Source organism: Thamnophis sirtalis, unplaced genomic scaffold, assembly GCF_051295495.1.
Source record: "Thamnophis sirtalis isolate CommonGarterSnake01/CBP01778 unplaced genomic scaffold, rThaSir2_p1.2 scaffold_3, whole genome shotgun sequence".
NCBI classification, from domain to species: Eukaryota; Metazoa; Chordata; class Lepidosauria; order Squamata; family Natricidae; genus Thamnophis; species Thamnophis sirtalis.
In genome coordinates, this window is record NW_028261383.1 from 164,160,462 (window position 1) to 164,179,448 (window position 18,987).

Genomic DNA, 18,987 nt, shown 5'->3' on the forward strand with positions numbered 1-18,987 from the left:
GCCCTGCCTGATGCAATCCAGTATGTTTTGAAGAGATTGCATCTTGAAACGCTTGTACTTTATATGGATGTTGAGTTTTTTGAGGTCCAAGATTGCCCTCACACACACACTCCAATGACTTTGGGACTAGGAAGAGGATCGAGTAGAACCCCCTGCCCTCTTGACATCTGGGAACTGTCTCGGTGGCCACTATCTCCAGCAAATGCCCTACCTCTGCTCGCATCAGCTGGAGCTCATGGGCAGATTTGGGAATGGGACAACGGACAAAGGTCCATGGAGGAGTCGAGAGGAATTCCAGGATCAAGCCATGGCAGACCGTATTCAGAATCCAAGTGTCTGTCGTTGTCTCCTCCCATTGTGCAGCATAGAGTTGAAGATGACCGCCTATGGGAGGAGACTGGTCACTTAGTCTTCTGAAAGGAACGGTTGGAGTACCCCCCTTGGAAGGACCTTCGGTTGCCCTACTGCCTATTTTTGTCCCTATACGATGGTCTGTCTTGGGCACGATCCTGGGATTGGGAGTACGACCGGTTAAATCCCCCAGATGGGACTGGGGGTTCTGCGGCCCAAAAGGGCTGCCTGTGGAAGAAGGAATTTCCTTTGCGGTCAGGCTTTTTAGTGACCGATGGTAGAATCTTCTGTTTGTCCTTGGACTCAATTAAAACAGAGTCCAAGGCCTCTCCAAAGAGTTTACCACTTTAAAGGGAGTGATCGAAAACTTTTCTCTTCAGGCATAGGGGAAGACTGTTCTTGAAAATTATACTTAGCTTGCTGAATGCCTGCCAATCATATTTAACACACTGTTGAATTTTCTTTACTGTATCACCTTCCATTGAGATCCATTGGCCAAGGTGTATATCTAGGCCAAGGTCTACTACATCTAGTTCTTCTCCAGATATAAAAAATATATTTTCTTTGATGAATTTATTAGACATAACCTGATTCTTTTTCAGGTTTACAAATTAATAGGTTCTAAAAGAAAGAATCCAATTACAGATGTTTGGAAAAGCTTTCCCAGGTGAAAGATATTGTTTACAATAAATACTCTCACCAATATAGCACCACCATTAGATTTGTCTATGCTATATCCATCATTGCAATACCATCAGTTGTATCAGAGCATTGAGAGAATCTACACTTGGGTTCCTATGACTATTCAGATCATCAAACTTCTAGACAGCCTTTTAAAAAAAAGCTAAGGCATCTAATTCATGAATAATTTTTATTAAGGCCTAAAGCATTAAATTAAATTGTTCATTACAGCCAACAATGTGGGTTTTTTATTGCATGTTAACTCAAGTTACTATGTAAGTGAACTAGGTAATATTTTTTCCAAACAAAAGAGTAGATTTGTCTCTGTTAATTAGCGGAGAGAAACTGCTATCTTCATTAAATAACCTCAAAATATTACTTGAACCAATTACTTTAATATTTATCCCAATCATCTAATTAATCAATTAAATTAGTAATAGTTCAAGAAATCTTTCCATTGGTTGGCAGCCTTAATTTTTATGGATGTTTTTAATGGACGATTGTGAGCACCATAAAACCCTAAGAACCTGTGCAGTCGTATATACTAATATGCCATGGATTGTTCTGATTCCTAATCATAACACTCTCTACATATTCATTAAAATGGAAAATAATTAGGCTGAGCCAAGTGAAATTCCCATCATTTCTAATTAGCTCTTAATTAAAACACATCACAACCTAAGGTACTGAGACCTCAATCAATATGCAAATGCAATCATTGCAATATATTTACATATCATTAATTAACATGCTGCAGTGCTGTAATGAACTGTATGAGAGCACTGGTGCCAAAACAAGAATGATATGCAATTTGTTGAGGCTCATTTTCCAATCCAGATTTTTCTCTTCCATAAGGCAATAAAGCAGCAGGACTCATATTCCTGGCTTATGATAGAACATTTTTTGTTAACAGGAAGGAAAAATATATTAACTGAAATATGTAAGCAGCAAATGCAGGATGTTCATGCCAATAAAACTGATATAGTTATTTGTACTTCAACCAACTACTAAGAAATTATAAAGTTCTATGGAAGACAGCCTGATATTAGAAAGACAACAGTACGTGTCATTAAAAGAACTGGTAATGTTTTAGCTCAGGTTTGAGGGGTATATAAAGAATTACTATATTGCAAAATCTGCCTAAATATGTTTTATAAATCTTATAGTAGAAGAGATATAACAAATTTTCCACTTGGTCCCTTGTAGATCTTCTCACCTTAACCCATCCCTCAGAGCCTTCACTGTTATTATCCACCCTCAGCTGTATTTCCATGAAAAGTAAGAAGGAAGAATCTCTTCATCACCTTCTCTTCCGTGAGAGGTGCTGATCAAAGCCTCCCATTAATATGTCTCAGCTGTTGCTATACATGTGATGTAGAAAAAGCTTTAATTAACTAATCTGCATAGATCTCAGCAACTTGTATATTCTATAAACATCCACACTAGTGAACCTCAAGTACAGCATCTTCATATCATAATCAGCCATAGTTCAAATAATAAATAACCTGTCTGCATTACTGTTATTTTGGCACAACAATGGTTGGATGACCCTAGATGATATTATAAATCACTGTGTAGAATGATCTGACCTGGCCACTGAGCATGTTGTCCTTGCTCAGTTCAAAATATAGTTCCAATTAAAAATGGGCTGCCTTCTAACACTGAACATTCTAATTTCATACAGCTAATGTGAAATATTATGTACTCTTACTTGGAAAATGCTGCTTTAATATTCAGTGGAGCCTATTTATTTTATAAACATTTTCAATTTGCTTTTCAAAGGTTAAAATAAAGATGCAAAACTGTTTCTTTCCGAGTAAACGCACACAGGATCAAGATACATATTTAATGTTAAAATGGTATTACCGCTGTCAAAATGCATAGATATACATTTATAAAGATAAAAGATAATTTTAGCATCCAATTGGATATAAAATAGTTACATCTTTGATTTTTAGAGTTGGGCTATTTTTTCAACATATTGAAAAGGAAGGCATCTAAAATGCAATAACAAAACTTGGGGAAGAGTTTTATTACCAAAACTACCTTAGGTCCAGTTCATATATATCAAGCTGTTCTCTTCAAGTCTAATGAATAAATTTCAACAATAAATGGGATAAATGCTGAGACAAAGGTGATAGATATATTTTTCATATTTCTATCCTATTTAAACTGGTCTACAAGGAGAAAGCCTCATAAATGAAAGTAGCTAAATTTTACAAGACCTGGATCACTAATGAAGGAAAATTAAGTCCTGAGTATTAATACAGCTTCAGGTCAAAATTGCATCAAAAATTCAAAATTATGAGAGGGATGTGCCATTATGCACCAAATCTTTCTGCAAAATGTGATGTAGAGATTCCAGCAGCAATCTGCAAGCATGGACAGACTCCATTTCCTTTGGTATCTCTTCTCCATGCCTGTGATCTCCTGGTGGAATCTCTCCCCATGCTCATCACTCACTGCCTCACAGTTCAAAGGGAAAAATAGTCTAAATGCTAGTATAAGAAATGAATTTTCAGTGACATGTTTGCACCAAGTGCTTTATAGGTCCTAAGCAAATTTTCATAGTCATCTGCCTTGCCATTCTCAAAGTGAAGATAAATTTATACACTTCTATGTGGTACCATTTTCATTGTTCTACTGTACTGTGCCGAGAAGTTACGAGGCATCATGATCATTAGACACCTCCCTCCCTTGTAGGCAAATATATTTGCCTGTGTATAAATCTTTATTGTGAAATATCTTGAAAACTTTGCCAACCAGCACCTTTATCACTTGTTTTCTAATTCATCTAATCAAAATATGTAAAATTAACACATTTTATCTTGGAGGTCAATAATTTAACAAATCCGTAGACCCAGTTTTACCTTCAAATTAGAGAACACTGTTGGTCTTCTTTTGACAGTGAACTAAAGCAAGGTAAAAAAGCAAATAGTCTTTCTAGTTTCTATCAATTTATCATCCCATGCCTATTTTTCTTAATTACTCACTTCTTGAATAGCACCCAAAGTGGTTGGAACAATACATTTACAGATGGTAAAATAAGAGAAAGAAAAGGATTCAGCACCCATCTTTCATTAATGCTGTTCAAAGTGTCACTTTTTTATAACATTTTATTAAATATTACAATTATACAAATAAAGTAATACAAATTGCAAAAAAGAAAAAGTTCCCTCTGGTTCCTTCTAGGATCCAGTGATCAAATTTCCATTTTATCATGTTTCTTTAGGAATTCAAAATAATAGCATTCTTCAGCGTGATTGAAAAATGTTAGCAACTGGTTCTCTGTCTGGTTGCTGGGTAGGTGTGACCTACTCAGCCTCCTGCACTGCATGCAGGCTCTGGAGGCTTTCCTTGAGCCTCCAGGAGGGCGAAAAAGGCCTCCCCCGGGTTCCGGAGCCCCTCCGGAGGCCAGAAACAGACTTTTGGTACTTTCGGTAGGCCCGCTTTTCATCCTCCCCAGGCTTTGAGGCTTTCCCCACGCCTTCAGAAGGGCAAAAACAGGCTCCCCTGGGCTCTGGATGCCCTCGGGAAGCTGGAAAGAAACCCATTTTTGGACTTCCAGTACTTCTGGTAAGCCTGTTTTTCGCCCTCCCCAGGCACCAGAGGATTTCCCCAAGTCTCCAGGAGGGTGAAAACAGCCTCCCCAGGCTCCCGAGGACAGAAACGGGTACCTTTCCGGACTTCTGGGAGGCCTGTTTTCACCCTCCCAGAGCCTCCACTCAGGCCCTGCACTTACCTGGCATGACGAATGGGCTGCATGGAGATTCCTGGGTGGGCGGGGCCAACCAGTCCTTGAAACACCCGGTTCGGCAAACTGGATGTAAAATTAACGTCCGGTTCGCCTGAACCAGTGCAAACCAGCTGAATCCCACCCCTGGCATTCTTCCACAGAAGGACTCCCAATATTAATTTCAAAGTTTTATTTCAAATCCGTCTAGACCCATATTCCATTCATAACTTTGAAAATCAACATTCTAATCATCTTTTTGCTATTTTTTTAAGGGAGGGGGACTGTTCTTAAACATACCTTTAAAAATTATTTTTCTAAGGATTAAAACAAACTCACCTGGTATGTTATAATACTTGTGGATTGCAAGATTCTTCACAGTTGAAAATCAATTAAGCAAATTGTAAAGATGATTAAGAAATAAGGATCAGCAGAATTTTATGTTCAGTATCAGCTATATTGTGGCTAGGAGCTTAGGTGGAATCCCTCAACTCCCCCCTTTTCTGCTCATGAGCTAAATGCAAAAATCCAGTTCTTGCAGTTTACTCACAAGGTCTAACTGTCCAGAGTGCACCTGGGCAATCTCAGGATGTTACCTTTGTCTGGAGAGAGTTGGCTGGCCATAAAAAAAAATCCTGTCTAGAAACTGATCTCACCACAATGCAGTCTCTACTCCTTCAAAGATGTCTAGCTCACCCCAAAACAAAGCCTCTCTATGTGATCAAAATAGAAATGATTTGATTGGCCATAAGCAACTCTAAATTATCGTAATATAGTGACAACGGTGAATACTTTTACCCAAAACTATTTTAACATATGCTATTTTTATCATACTCCTACAACTATTCACACCTTTCAATGCTACTGGCAAAAATGCTTTGTTGCTGTGCCCTGATTTCTGTCAAGGATCATTTTATTTTTTTAAAAAAAATGCTTTATATCCTTCTGCAACAAATAATGGAATAAGATTTTTAATTTTAAGTAATTTTATGCATCCAACTTTATTAAAGATAGCTAAAATTACTTGAGACCCAGATAATTCTGACAACGTCTGAACTATTAGTTGTACTTAAGTTGGAGTCAGATAAAGTTTTCAATACTGTATCTGCCTGATGAAAATTTCAAAATCTAGTTAAAAGGGAGAATCATTCCAATGGTCACACTAGACCAGGGGTCGGCAATCTTAAACACTCAAAGAGCCATTTGGATCCATTTCCCACAGAAAAGAAAGCACCGGGAGCCACAAAACCTGGGTGGGTGTGGCCAACTCAACTTCACTCCCACCCAGCCACATAACACCCCCCACCCAGACAGTCCTACCCAGGTTTCATGGCTCAGTTTGTTTGTTTGTTTGTTTGTTTGTTTGTGGGATTTATATGCCGCCCTTCTCCCAAAGGACTCAGGGTGGCGTACAACCTTAAAAAAAAACCACATATTACAAAAGTTAAAAAAAGAAAATTAGATAGAGTATCCAAAAACAAACCCAATTAAAATTAACAATAATCAATCATTTATGTTATTTTGTTCAGGCCAAGCCGGCTTGCTGGAAAAGCCAACTTTTTAGGGCGCGTCGGAAGGACCAGAGGTCGGGGATTATACGAAGTTCCGGGAGCAGCTCATTCCGGAGAGATTTCTGTGGGAATAGGGTCTCTCTCTTTTCTCTCCCTCTCCCTTTCATTTCTGTTTTTCTCTATTTTTCCTCTCTCTTTCTCTTCTTCCTTCCTTTCTTTCTTTCCTCTTCCTTTCTTTCCCCCTGGTTTGTTTCCCTCTCTTTTCCCTCTCTCTCATTCTCTCCCTTCAGATCTCTTTCATTTCTCTCTCCCCCTTCTCTCTCTAATTTGTTTCCCTCTCTTTTCCCTCTCTCCCATTCTCTCCTTCCACCTCTCTTTCATTTCTCTCTCTCTCTTTCTCCCCTTTTCCTTTTCATCTCTTTTTTGCGTGTGCAAGCAAAATACCCTCCTGGGCTGGGATCACAGCAGCAGGGACAGCGACTCCTTCCGCTGCCGCCACTGAAAAGTGAGTAGCTGGCTGCACTGCACAGGAGAGCCATGCTGCGCAGGAGACTGCTCAGCGCCAGACTCAGGTCAGCGCCAGCCACGGTCCCCTTCGTGTTGGCTCAGGAAGGAGCCGCAACAGCCATATCTGGATGCAGAGAGGGAAGAGTTCAAGAGCCCTGCGCAAGGAGAGCCCAGTGCAGGGCAGGAGAGCTAGAGCTCTTCCCTCCCTGTACCCAACCAGCTGCTGCTGCTGCTCCCCATTCCCCTCCTTCCTGAGCCAACACAAAGGGGACAGCAGCTCGCGCTGACCTAAGTCTGGCGCTGAGGAGTCTCCTGCGCAACATGGCTCCCCTGCACTGCGTGCCCAGTTACTCACCTCACTATTGCACAGTGGCGACAGCGGGAGAGTCGTTATCCCCTCCACCTTGATCCTGGCCAGGAGGGTATTTTGCTTGCGTGTGCGCGAGAGATGAGCGTGAGAAAAGGGCTGGAGCTCTTCCCGACACTGAGTTTCCTGCGAAGGACGCAGAATCGCAAAAGCAGGCGAGAGGCTCATGCCTTCTCGGGGGGGGGGGGGGGGCAGATTGCACGATTGGGTCAGCAGGGAGCCGCAGGAGAGGGGCCAAAGAGCCACATGTGGCTCGCGAGCTGCGGTTTGCCAACCACTGCAGTATGTTGAACCCCTTCCACTAGAACATATACTGCATTAACCTAATTTATATTACTGACTTTTAAAAAAAGAAAAGAAATAACATCTATATTCCAGAGATAGTTTTTCAGACAGACGTGATGCAGCCCAAAATTATATTTTGTGCAATATGGTTATTTTCTCTTGTCGCTAAGCAGCATACTCAAGCATTAAGATGTAAATTAATTCTTTTTTACTTTTCTATTCTTAAAATAAACATGGTCACAACATTTTACCATGCTTGCTGCAACTGTGATATGGTTATAGCAGTCCACATGGAATTGCTTCACAGACATATCTAGGCCATAGAAGTATCTTTTTTTTTCTTAGCAGAACCTTCTGCAATTGTTTTAACGCATTTCACTTTCTGTGTTTCTTCACTAAAGAAAGAAAATAGAGAATATTGTACACCAGGATATTCAAGGATCAGTGCAATCCGATGATATCCCCTCATCCAAAAATACAATGTATTATTAAAATCAATGTAACAACCTTGTATTAATTCACACATTTAAAAATCAAAGCCAATTTCTTTATGGTCATAAAGGAATAACAGAATATATTTTCTGAGAGAGACTCACCACACTCTATTGTTCTGACAACGTTAATGGTAAAAATGTGGATGTTAGAAGATAACATAGGGAAAGACAAGGAACATGAACACAAACAAAAAGCCACATACTTCACATTGATTCAGAGTTAAAAGCAAGCTTGGGCTCCTAAATAGTTAAAATTGAGCATCAGCCCTATTACTACAGTATGATCAGGTCTTTGTTTGCTCAAAGCCATAACATCTGCTCTCCATAATTTAAATAAGGAACAGACAGGCCATCAGACATTCAAAAACCTATGAGACCTAAACAAATCCTCTGTAACTATGGGGCTGCAATCCCTTGGTTCAAATATGTTCACATTAAAATGAATTGCAACTTGAGGGTTTAAAAAAATACAAACTGCCCAGCCAGAGAGGTAAGTTCTAGCAGGAAGCACATTTCATTAAAATAAAGGTTTTGAATCAGTGCCTTTTCAGCTGTGGAAAAAGAGAAATTTAAACACCCACATTCTAATTTTGCAGAGCTATCCTGCCATAAAAGGCAATTGCTATTATAAGAAAGCTATTGGTAAAGTTCCCATTTAATGCAAGCAAGCCTTGGTTCCTTTTTGTGCAGTGTTTCTAGGGACTAGAAAAGACTCAGAAAAATCAATATAGCCAATGCTGACTCTTTTCTTCTAAGGAACGCATAGCATTTCAAAAGGGAAAAGCGATCAAGTATATTGTCTTTCACTGGCCCATCTCTTAGTATTCACTTAAATTACCTGGAAAAAGCAAAGCTACCTTCCTGTATTACATATCAATGTATGATACTGATACATTATTATACATATAACTATGTATACATAAAATATGTATATCACAAAATTAGAATTTGCAAATCATTTGAAATTTGGCCACTAACATTTTCCATGAACCACTAGTCTTAAGAAATGAATAAAACATACGTGATCTGAGTGAACAATAAACAAATTTAAAATGAAAAATCTAAGTCTAAATATAAATATTGAGACTATAAGGGGATGGAAGAGACATTATTTTTCATTATGCATTATCTCCATTTTGTTGTTTCTTCTTTATTTTAGTGGTTAAATACCAGGGTTCTGAAATTTTAAAATATATGAAGCCCTATAATGATACAACAATTTGTGCAATTCTTTTTATATGAATAACACTACAAGTGCCCATTGCAACTTGGCCCAAGCAAAACAAGGAGAAAATTGCAAAGCAAGTTTTGACAGGGTTACATGTGCAATCTGGCAATCCCTAGTTTACCAAGTTTTGAAAATGTTTTTTAAAAACATCTGTAAAATGATACACCAGATAGAAAGTTAACTAAATTTATCACAGACAACAAGAAAGCCACTATTGTATCAGCCCTCAGTTTTTGGTTCTTCTCTCTCCTTTAGAAGAATAAGCTACCATATTTTTCGGAGTATAAGACACACCCTTTTCCCTCAAAAAGGAGGCTGAAAATCTGGATGCATCTTATACACTGAATACAGCATTTTTGCCTCCTGAAACCCCGCCACTTTCACCAAAATAGCTGTGCATAGCCTTTTGGAGTCTTGCAAAGTGCTCCTGGGGGCTGGGGAGGGCAGAAATGAGAGAAAAACAGGCCATTTTTTGCTCAATCCCGCCCCCCTCTCCCCCCCCCCCGGCCACCAGGAGCATTCTATAAGCCTCCTAAAGGCTATTCATGCCCTTTTTTGACAAAAACTGGGCCGTTTTCACAAAAAACGGGCCATTTTTAGGAGGTCTGCAGAGTGCAAAAACTTTTTTTTAATTTGCCTCTTCAAAACCTTGGTGTGTCTTATATGCCGGTGCGTCTTATACTCCAAAAAATATGGGTATCTGATGTAAAATGTAATCTCAGTTATGAGGCAAGAATTTCAGGTAAGTTATTAAGTTATATAAGGGTGATTATAAGTTTATTTTACAGTCAGTAGTAGGATTATTGAAATTTCTGTTATCACCTTGCATATTTAAAGATCATATGCATTTCATATGGAAAGTAGCGTAAGAATTTTTTAAAAATATGCTTAGAATAATACAATGAAAAGAAATGTTTAGGAATGTAAAACAAAAGGGCAATTCATTACAGACCATTTATTCTGAACAGTATCATTAGAATGAGAGATAAAAGAATATAGTGCAAAAATTACAATCCATCCCAAATTCCACTGAATTTCCATGCAAATTCCACTGAAAAATGGCTCAATAATACTCTTGTTCATTTATTGTAATACTAATATCCTCATCACACTCTTTTTGCTCCCCAAACCCTTAGAAATGGTAATTCTTACCACTGATGCTCTGAAACAGAGAATGGTACATAAAGCAATCAATCCCCATCCAACTTATTAACAGGTAGAAACAAAAGGCATTTAATCAAAGCCATATCTCTATTTATGGTGTTTTCAGTTTAACCTTCAAAACATCTGTATTCAAAACTGGGAGGGGAACCTACAAAACTAACAAGACACTACAACTAATTACTGCAACTTAATTTCTGTGAGAAAGGAGGAAAATCCAGAAAACAGAATTAAACAAGAGTTTCAACTCATGGGAGAACGGCCTACCTTAGAGTTCCAATGAGATCCTGAACATCTATTTGGATTTACTATAGTTCCTATGGAACCACTTAGGCAGAAATAAATTAATTTGGATGCCAAAGAGAAACACTGAGATCACAAAAGTATATGGGACTGATTCAGAAATGACAGAGATGCCCTATGTAGAGATAGCTTAAGTGCTAATTCTAGAATAAGCAAAGGAAGAGAAGATTTATATGAACAACTGTTCAGAAAGGTGCTGCAGAGCGGGTAACTTTTTTTTTTCATTCCTGCATGACAATTTTCCTTCTTCTGGGTAATTATCAGAAGTATAGGAGCCCTGTCCTCCTGTTCATTTGGCCCACAAATATAAGCAATTCATATGTTAACTCCGTAGGGCCAGAAGACAATCCAACCACCCACTATAACACCCAGGGAAATAAGCATTCATTCCAGGTAAGCAACTATTCCTTACTTAAATCATTCTCTAGGATGAAGGACAGGCTAAAACCCCTTCATCTAACTTATTTACAAGGACACATGAATTATTCACTAAAAAGGGAAAAAGCAGTATGTGAGATATGCCATTCACATGAATTTTAGAAGCCCTTCAGTCCAAATGACAGCCAACATTATCTGCTATTTACAGATCTTTATGTCGTGTCACCTGAGACTGCTAAACGATTTTATGCCAGACACAGCATAAAAGGCATCACCTGCTATTATCATGGTGACTGTGTTAATATGAATGATATGCAAATTATATTCATTATACAGAAATTAAATTATACAAATTAGCTATACAGCTCTCTAGAGCAAGACATTTCCATTATGGCCTTTGGTGTTCAACAAGTTGGTTATCCCATAAAATTGTTTGTCTGTAAAAAGGTTAATTTTACATATAATCATCATCATACTAAATTCAAATTCAATCAAAAGAAAAAAACACAAGAAGTTTAACATAGCAGAATAAAACATTGAAAAAAAGTAACTGAACATCACTTGTCATTGCACATCTGATAGCAGTGGGTGATATTAAATAAATGCCATTAATAAAATTAGCATGGAGGGACAGTAAATGCAGGTTGATATCAGGTTGATTTCTTGACTGATGAAAATACACTAGGTACTTGTTTATGTTTATTTTAAAAAGGCAAGAGAAAAAAAAGATTTCTTCTGAACCAAACACAAAATATTGCACAAAGTTGTACAACACTTTGCAGCCTTAAAATATTCAGTTTACAAATAATTTAGGAACAGAATCCTATACAAAGATTTAGACCGCCAAAGTCCTAATTAATTCATAATTATTGGTTCAAATATCAGGAGTCAGTTTAAGAACTAGGATATTTTTGTACATAAACTACATCCAATTTATTAGCTGGAACTATTAGTTTTCAGATAAAAAATGAAAAAACAAACCTGTTTTTTCTTTAATATCACATAGCACACTGAAAAGAGCAGGTTTCATTCGGTGGCAATTCAAGGCATGTTTCCTAAATAAATAGAGAAAGGAAAAACAGAATGAATGATGAAAATAATAGAAAAATGAAAACAAAAGGATAAACGAAGAGGCAAATGCATTTCATTCAAAAGCTGGAAACCATATAGTATTAGGAGAATGGTCTACTGGGTTCATTCACGGCCCGTATTACATATATTAACTAAGCATCATGAAACTTAAACTTATATAATTAGATGGTGACTTGCATTTTAAAAGCACATGAAAAGCCTCAAGACTGCATTTGTACAATATTATATTTCTTACATTTCTATTAGAATGGTTGTCTGCTTTAAAATGAGATACACCTAGTAAAAACACAAAGAAGTATTTATGCATTCTATTTCTTAACTTTGCACCAACAATGTTACAGAACTGTGAGAATATCAACATGATATTCACACAAACAAAGCCTGAAAGAGACTTCCCACACATCTTAAAAGCAAACACCAACCTGGATCTTCCGCTGAGGTATTCACACTCCTTCTAATGGGCTAGAGCAGGGCTGTCAAACTCACGGCCCCCAGGTCGGATGCGTTACACGCAGGCCACACCCACGGCCGGTTTAGCAAACAGGGAAAAAGTCCCGAAATGTCACGTAATGCCGCCGTGACGATGTGAGTTTGACACCCTTAGGCTAGAGGGAATGTTCACTACTATCATTCCTGCTTTTATTCAAGACCAATAAATTCTACTTCTGATGTTACTGATGTCATTAACTGTGGAATTAACTGTTTAGAAGACAGATCTGACAGTTACTTGTTGATCATTAAACTAAAAGAACAAAAAAGTATAATGTGTAGGAATCACACAATATGATACTGAGCCAGAGTGCTGGACTAAGAACAGTAATTCAGAATTATTTGCGGTATTAGAATTCTACTCTCATGATATTTTATTCAGCAATAATATAAACTTATATTACTATTTCTAATACATCTGGAATAGTACAGTGACATAGAACAGTGGGGGAATACACTGTAGTAGTCAGTCCCTTTAATTCTAGCAATGGTATTGGTTTCCACAGAGTAGTCCTGAGTTACAACCGTAATGGTGCCTACCCATTATAGTCACAAGTATAATGGTTGTTAAGTGCGGTGCCCCCATCCCTGCTTTCCCCAATGCAGACATGAACCAATCACATAGGTTGTTAAGTGGAACAAGGATGCCTCAGCGGTAGGGGAGGCCTGGGAGACCTAGTACAAGCCCAGGCTCATCTGCCCTGGACCTTCCAAGGCTTCTCAAACCTTGTGCTTTATTCCCCACCTCTTGGGGTCCTCACAGGCCTTCCCAAATTACTACTGGGCCCCCACAGGCCTTAGGCTTGCTTTCCAACCATCCACCCAAGGGATCCTCAAACCAAATGCGAAGCTATGAGCACACAAGAGGCAGCTTGCAGGCCTCAGGTTTTCCCAACTCCCATTTAAAGTAAAATTGAGCCTCCTCAAAAATGGAGCCCACTACTAGAATGCAAGAATAACAACTGCCTGCAGAATAGTACAAGGTTGCCACGAGGCTGCCTCAGCAGGAAAGCACTGTCAGAAGCTGTACAAATAAGAAAGGTAGGTTGGTTGCTGCTGTGCCCTGAAATGTCTCAGAAGCAGACCAAGTCTATGCGTGGCTGTGCCAGGGTAGAAAGCAGAACAAGATCTGCAAGCTGCAACAATCTTGTGCGCACCAGTAGCTTTCCCAGTCAGCTTGAGGCTCCCTTAGATGGCTAAGTGGCTGGGTTGGGAAGCAGGCCAAAGGGTTGGGGGACCGCAGAAGGGCAGGATGGGTGGGGGAGATAGGCAAAGAGGACTCTGCAGCATCCATGTGGTCAGCTATAAGGGTGAATGATCATGGGGGTGCTGCAGCAACTATAATTTTGAAAACAATTGTAAATAGCTTTTAGGGAGTCCGTTGTAACTTCAAACTGTCACTAAGCAACCAGTTATAGGTCAAGAACTACCTGTATGAAAAGTATGCTAATCTCATGAAATCCCAAAGAGCTTGAAAAGGCCTCCAAGTGCCATCTTTAATAATTAATGTTTAGATCAAAAGCGACAAGTTGCACTTCTGACCTAATACGTCCAACAGTCTTCCAGATGTTCTGGGGTATTTCAAATATGACACTTTATTCAGAATCTTCTGTTCTGGAAGGTTTAGTTCCAGAAAACTTTCTCTCCATTCCCACCTTCAGCATGTTCCAGAGTTCTTGAAAAAACAACTGTACATGTCTAAATACAAATGTCTCACTAATCTATTTAGGGAGGCCCTTCCAAAGTTGCTGCAGAAATATAATTTCTCCTTCCAAATATGAAATTATGTGTTTTTTTTAAAAAAAAAAAGTCATAAAAACTAATTAAAAATACTTTCCCAGGTCTTTGTGTTTCCCCCCAAAAATGGCAAAAATATTATTTCTTAACAATTATGTCATATATCATTTACCATACAGATTTAGCTATAGTTCTTTTTTCCTCTTATCTCATCCGTTTAATTTCTTTTGCTATTTCTTACTCCTTTTCAAGCTTCATATTATTTGCTTATCCTGAAAGGGATGTGTATGTATATGCAGATGTATCTATGCATAAAAAATGGTCATATATTTGCTACCCAACCTTTAATTCCCAAAATGATTTCTGAAAGTTCTGTTATAGAAAGATTTTTATAAAAGATTGTTTACAGTACCAGAATTTTATAATTCTTGTATCTACAGTAGAAGGTAAACTAATAATCAAAGATTGCAAGAAGTCCTCTACCTAAAATCATTCATTCAATGACTATCAGGGTTAGGGAGGTGCTGAACAAAGGGACTTATGATCTATTTCTGAAGTTACAACCATTGCAGTGCCACTGAAGTCACATAATCGAAATTCAGGTGCTTGGCAACCTGCTTGCCCTTATGACCACAGTGGCGCTTCACTTACTCCTACCTCCCTGTCTCCCCACAATCTATGCCCTTTTTGCCTCCTAGACTCTGCAGCCTCCCACGGCTTCCAAGACTGGTGAAGTGGAGAGAAGGACAAAACATTCCGGTAGTGGTATGGAGAGAGGAAGATCCAAACCTTCTGGGAAAGTGGTAGAGCAGGAAGAAGGCTCAAGTCTTCCAAGAGAGTGAAATAGCAGGAAGAAGACCAATGTGCCAGTGGGGCTCCTGGCCCATTGCAGGTTTCTGCATGCCAGCAGGCACTGAGCTTCCCAGGGCCTTCCTCACACCAAGGCGCAACTGCAACAGGGGAGCTGAGATTTGATATTAAAACAATGCAGCCATCTCATCAATTCACCATTGCCTTGAGATCCCAGGCCTTCTGCTTTTTAAGGGACCTCTGGAAGGATGTCAAAGAGGGTCTGTTTTATTTTGGAGGTGAGGGGTGATGATGTTCCACTGGGCAGCTGCCATGGTGAAAAAACTTCCAGTTTTCTGCAGGACGGTCTATCCTACCCAACTAGGTCGACTATCTGGAATCTTTAAGGAGAGCAATGCTCAAGATACTAAACTGCCCTAATGAATTAGACTGTCAATGGTTCCTGCATTTTTATTGAATGGTATTGTAAATGACATTGAATCCTTTGGGAAATTGATGGCACATAAATCATTGTTATGATTATATGAGTGTTCAAGTGCCCATGTGTCCATCTCACTGAACAATTGCATTCTCTCTACTATCAATAATAATATAGGTGATGTTTTTAATTGTAATTACTTTTAACATTTGGATTTATGATTGTTTTTATTGCAAGCCACCTAGAGTCCCTTTATTGTGAAATAGACAGCTATATAACTGTGAGAAACAAACCCTATTCAAACTGAAATATTGTCAGGTTTAACTACTCACCCCCACTCCATCCCGGACACATCAACTCAAATCACCCACTTAGGAAGAAACAACCCATGTGCAACAGGGAGTCTATTCCAATTCCTGCAGACAATCCAAAAGAATATTCAGTGGCATTAAAAAATCAAGAGGGATGCACACCCTCTACTTAAGGTCTGACAACATTATCAACTAGCATGATCAATACTGGTTCTCTCCTACATCCAGTCTGAAGAATATTCAGAAAACCCACTTCCTCAAGGTCCCTGCAGCTGAATCTCCACTTCTTTCTCCAATACACTGCCTAACAACTATTTGAACGGCTGTCCAAAGTAGCTGATTTGAGAGATGGGATCTTCAAAAGGTGCACCTCTTAGGTATTAGTCCCTTTTTCAATTAAGCATTACAGTAATCACTCCCAATTCTAGCAACATACAGTTCAACTTTCCTAGCTGCAAAAACAAGCTTCATTTAGCATAGATGAAGTTTACAGATAACAAGAGGCCTTTGTTCCAATTCTAGGTATTTACAAGTTCAAAAGAATCTGAGAATGTTCCTCTATTGGCCTCAACCTTTCACTAGACCAGTGATGGCGAACCTATGACACGCGTGTCAGTGCTGACACGCGTAGCCATTTGGGGTGACACGCACAGGATTTCATGCGATTCATCCTCGGCTCCTGCACGGCCGCCGAGGATGAAAGAATCTGTGCTGGAGGAACGGGGGGGGGACGTGTGATCTCCCCCGCCCACACTCACTTACTGTATCGCCGCCGCCCCTTTCTGAGCGCAGGGGCTGCTGGTAAGGCGTGCGTGCCATGCGCACACACGTCATCAGCGCGGCGAGGGAGGACCTGCAGGAGAGGAGCGCGGGAACAGTGATTAGAACAGTGCGCGCCTCTCTCCAGTCAGGCCGGCACAGAGAGTCTACTCCTGTACTGGGACTGTCGGTTACGACCGCACCACAGCAGGGAACAGCGGAGTGCCAACGGGAACTATGAGTGCCATTAGCAGCCCTCGCGTCACTAGGAATATTCATAGCAGGGGCGGGCTGGAGCAGCATGTTGATGAGGACGTGGAGCTGGAAGCAGCCGACTCCACAGCCCTGGTTCACGGCACCCCAAACAAGTTCAATAATATCAAGGGCAACATACGAAATCGACTGATGAACAAAGAAGTTACTAAGCAGGTATGTTAAATAATTTGTTTTTGGTTTATTAAATACAATTATATATTGCAATTATACATTTTTGTAGTTTAAACTATAAATTGCGCAAAATTATGTTTTTGTCGAAGTGACACACAACGCGAGTTATGCTCGATTTTTTGCCGATTTTTGACACACCATGCCAAAAAGGTTGCCCATCACTGCACTAGACCCTTTCTACATGAAGTCAAACTAAGTGTGAATGTGGCAAACATGTCACAGCAATCTGCTGGAGGACCTCCTCACCTATTTTTTCCTAAAATATAATGTATAATCTTGAACACCATCACTGTATCTGAGTCCAAAGACACCTTATCATATTAAACTCCCAAAAGGTGAGCACATATCTGAGATTGGTTAGTGGCACTGGTTTCCTTCATTAGTGGTCATTGTTTCAGTTCCTATACAGGTAATTCTTGACTTACCACCTTTCATTTAGTGACCATTCAAAGTTACAACGGCACTGAAAAAAAGTGACACGAACATTTTTCACACTTAACGACTGTTGCAGCATCCCTATGGGCATGTGATCAAAATTCAGATGCTTGGCAACTGACTCATATATATGACATTTGCAGTGCTCTGGGGTCACGTGATCACCTTTTGTGCACTTCTGAGAAGCAAAGTCAACAGGAAAGCCAGATTTACTTAACAACCGGGGTTACTAACTGAACAATTGCAGTGATTCACTTAACAACTGTGGCAAAAAAGGCTGCAAATAGGGCAAAACTCACCTAACAAATATGTCACTTAGCAACAGAAACTTTGGGCTCAATTGTGATCATAAGTCAAGGACTACCTGTAGTTCTTCAGCATTGTAGCCAGATTTTGTTTCCACTGCCTCTTTCTTGAAGTTATGCCTTATGGTTCCAGGTAAAGGCCTTGGTAATACTGCTCAGTCTTAAGAGTTTTGTCAGGGAGATTGGCATTGCACCAGCCTTGATTTTATTTAGCATGGGCCAAATTTCTTTTTCATTTTCCCTAAGTGTTTCTGATATGAATATTTCTTCCTGCTGGTTCTAACAATGTTCTTTCATTCTGTAAACTCATTTGAACAGTGGGATATGTAAATAAACATAGTTTCTTAACCATGAGATCACAATTATAAATGCTTTTAAAACAGCTTCTACTCAATGTCAATTTATATATATATAATATGCAAATATTTTAGGTTTTTGCAATGTTTTATGATGCTAATATTTTTCTTTTGCCATTTTATAATAAATTAATGGTGTTTGGTGTAATCTTACTACAGATATTTTAGGCTATGTTACTTTGAATGTTTTTAATGTAATTTTATGGAACATTATAGTTAGCAAGATAAGAATACTAACTTAAAAAAATTAAAAAGTAGAAAGTGCAGAAAAGAGAAGAAAAAACTTAAAGAAAAAAGGAAAAAAATAAGAATGCAGTTTTAAGGAAAGAAATACATAAATATATAATGGCAAGTACAAATAGCCCTCAAGTTAGGACTACAGTTGGGACCAGAAGTTCCATTCCTAAGCAAGACAGTTGTTAAATGAGTTGTGCCCAATTTTATGACTTTTTTTACCAGAGTTGTTAAGCAAATCACTGCAGTTGTTAAGTGAATCATATAGTTGTAAAATAAATCCACCTCTCCCCATTGACAGCTGAGAAGGTCACAAGTTAGGATCACATCACCCTGGGATGCTGCAACTCCCATAAATACATACCAGTTGCCAAGTACCAAAATTTTGATTAGGTGATCATGGATATGCTGCAATAGTACAGTTGTAAGTTACTTCTTTTCAATGTCATTGTAACTAAACAATCATTAAACAAAAGGTTGTATTTTGAGAACCTGTATAAACAATTTCAGTAAGTTATCATCTTCTCTTAAAATACAACAAATATATCATCTCTTATCTTTACAGCTTTTAAAGTTGTACGAATCTTTAAAGCCT

The 18,987-nt window shown here is 38.9% G+C and overlaps 1 protein-coding gene across 3 annotated transcripts in view; it reads right to left on the reverse strand.

Moving 5' to 3' along the window:
- Positions 1-18,987, reverse strand: part of PBX4 (PBX homeobox 4) — a 45,279-nt gene that overhangs the window by 17,352 nt on the left and 8,940 nt on the right. For all 3 annotated transcript variants that reach the window (XM_087710679.1, XM_087710678.1, XM_087710680.1), the window contains exon 2: positions 11,981-12,054. In XM_087710679.1, coding sequence (XP_087566805.1) covers positions 11,981-12,054 — 74 coding nt within the window. The remainder of the gene's footprint in view (positions 1-11,980; positions 12,055-18,987) is intronic.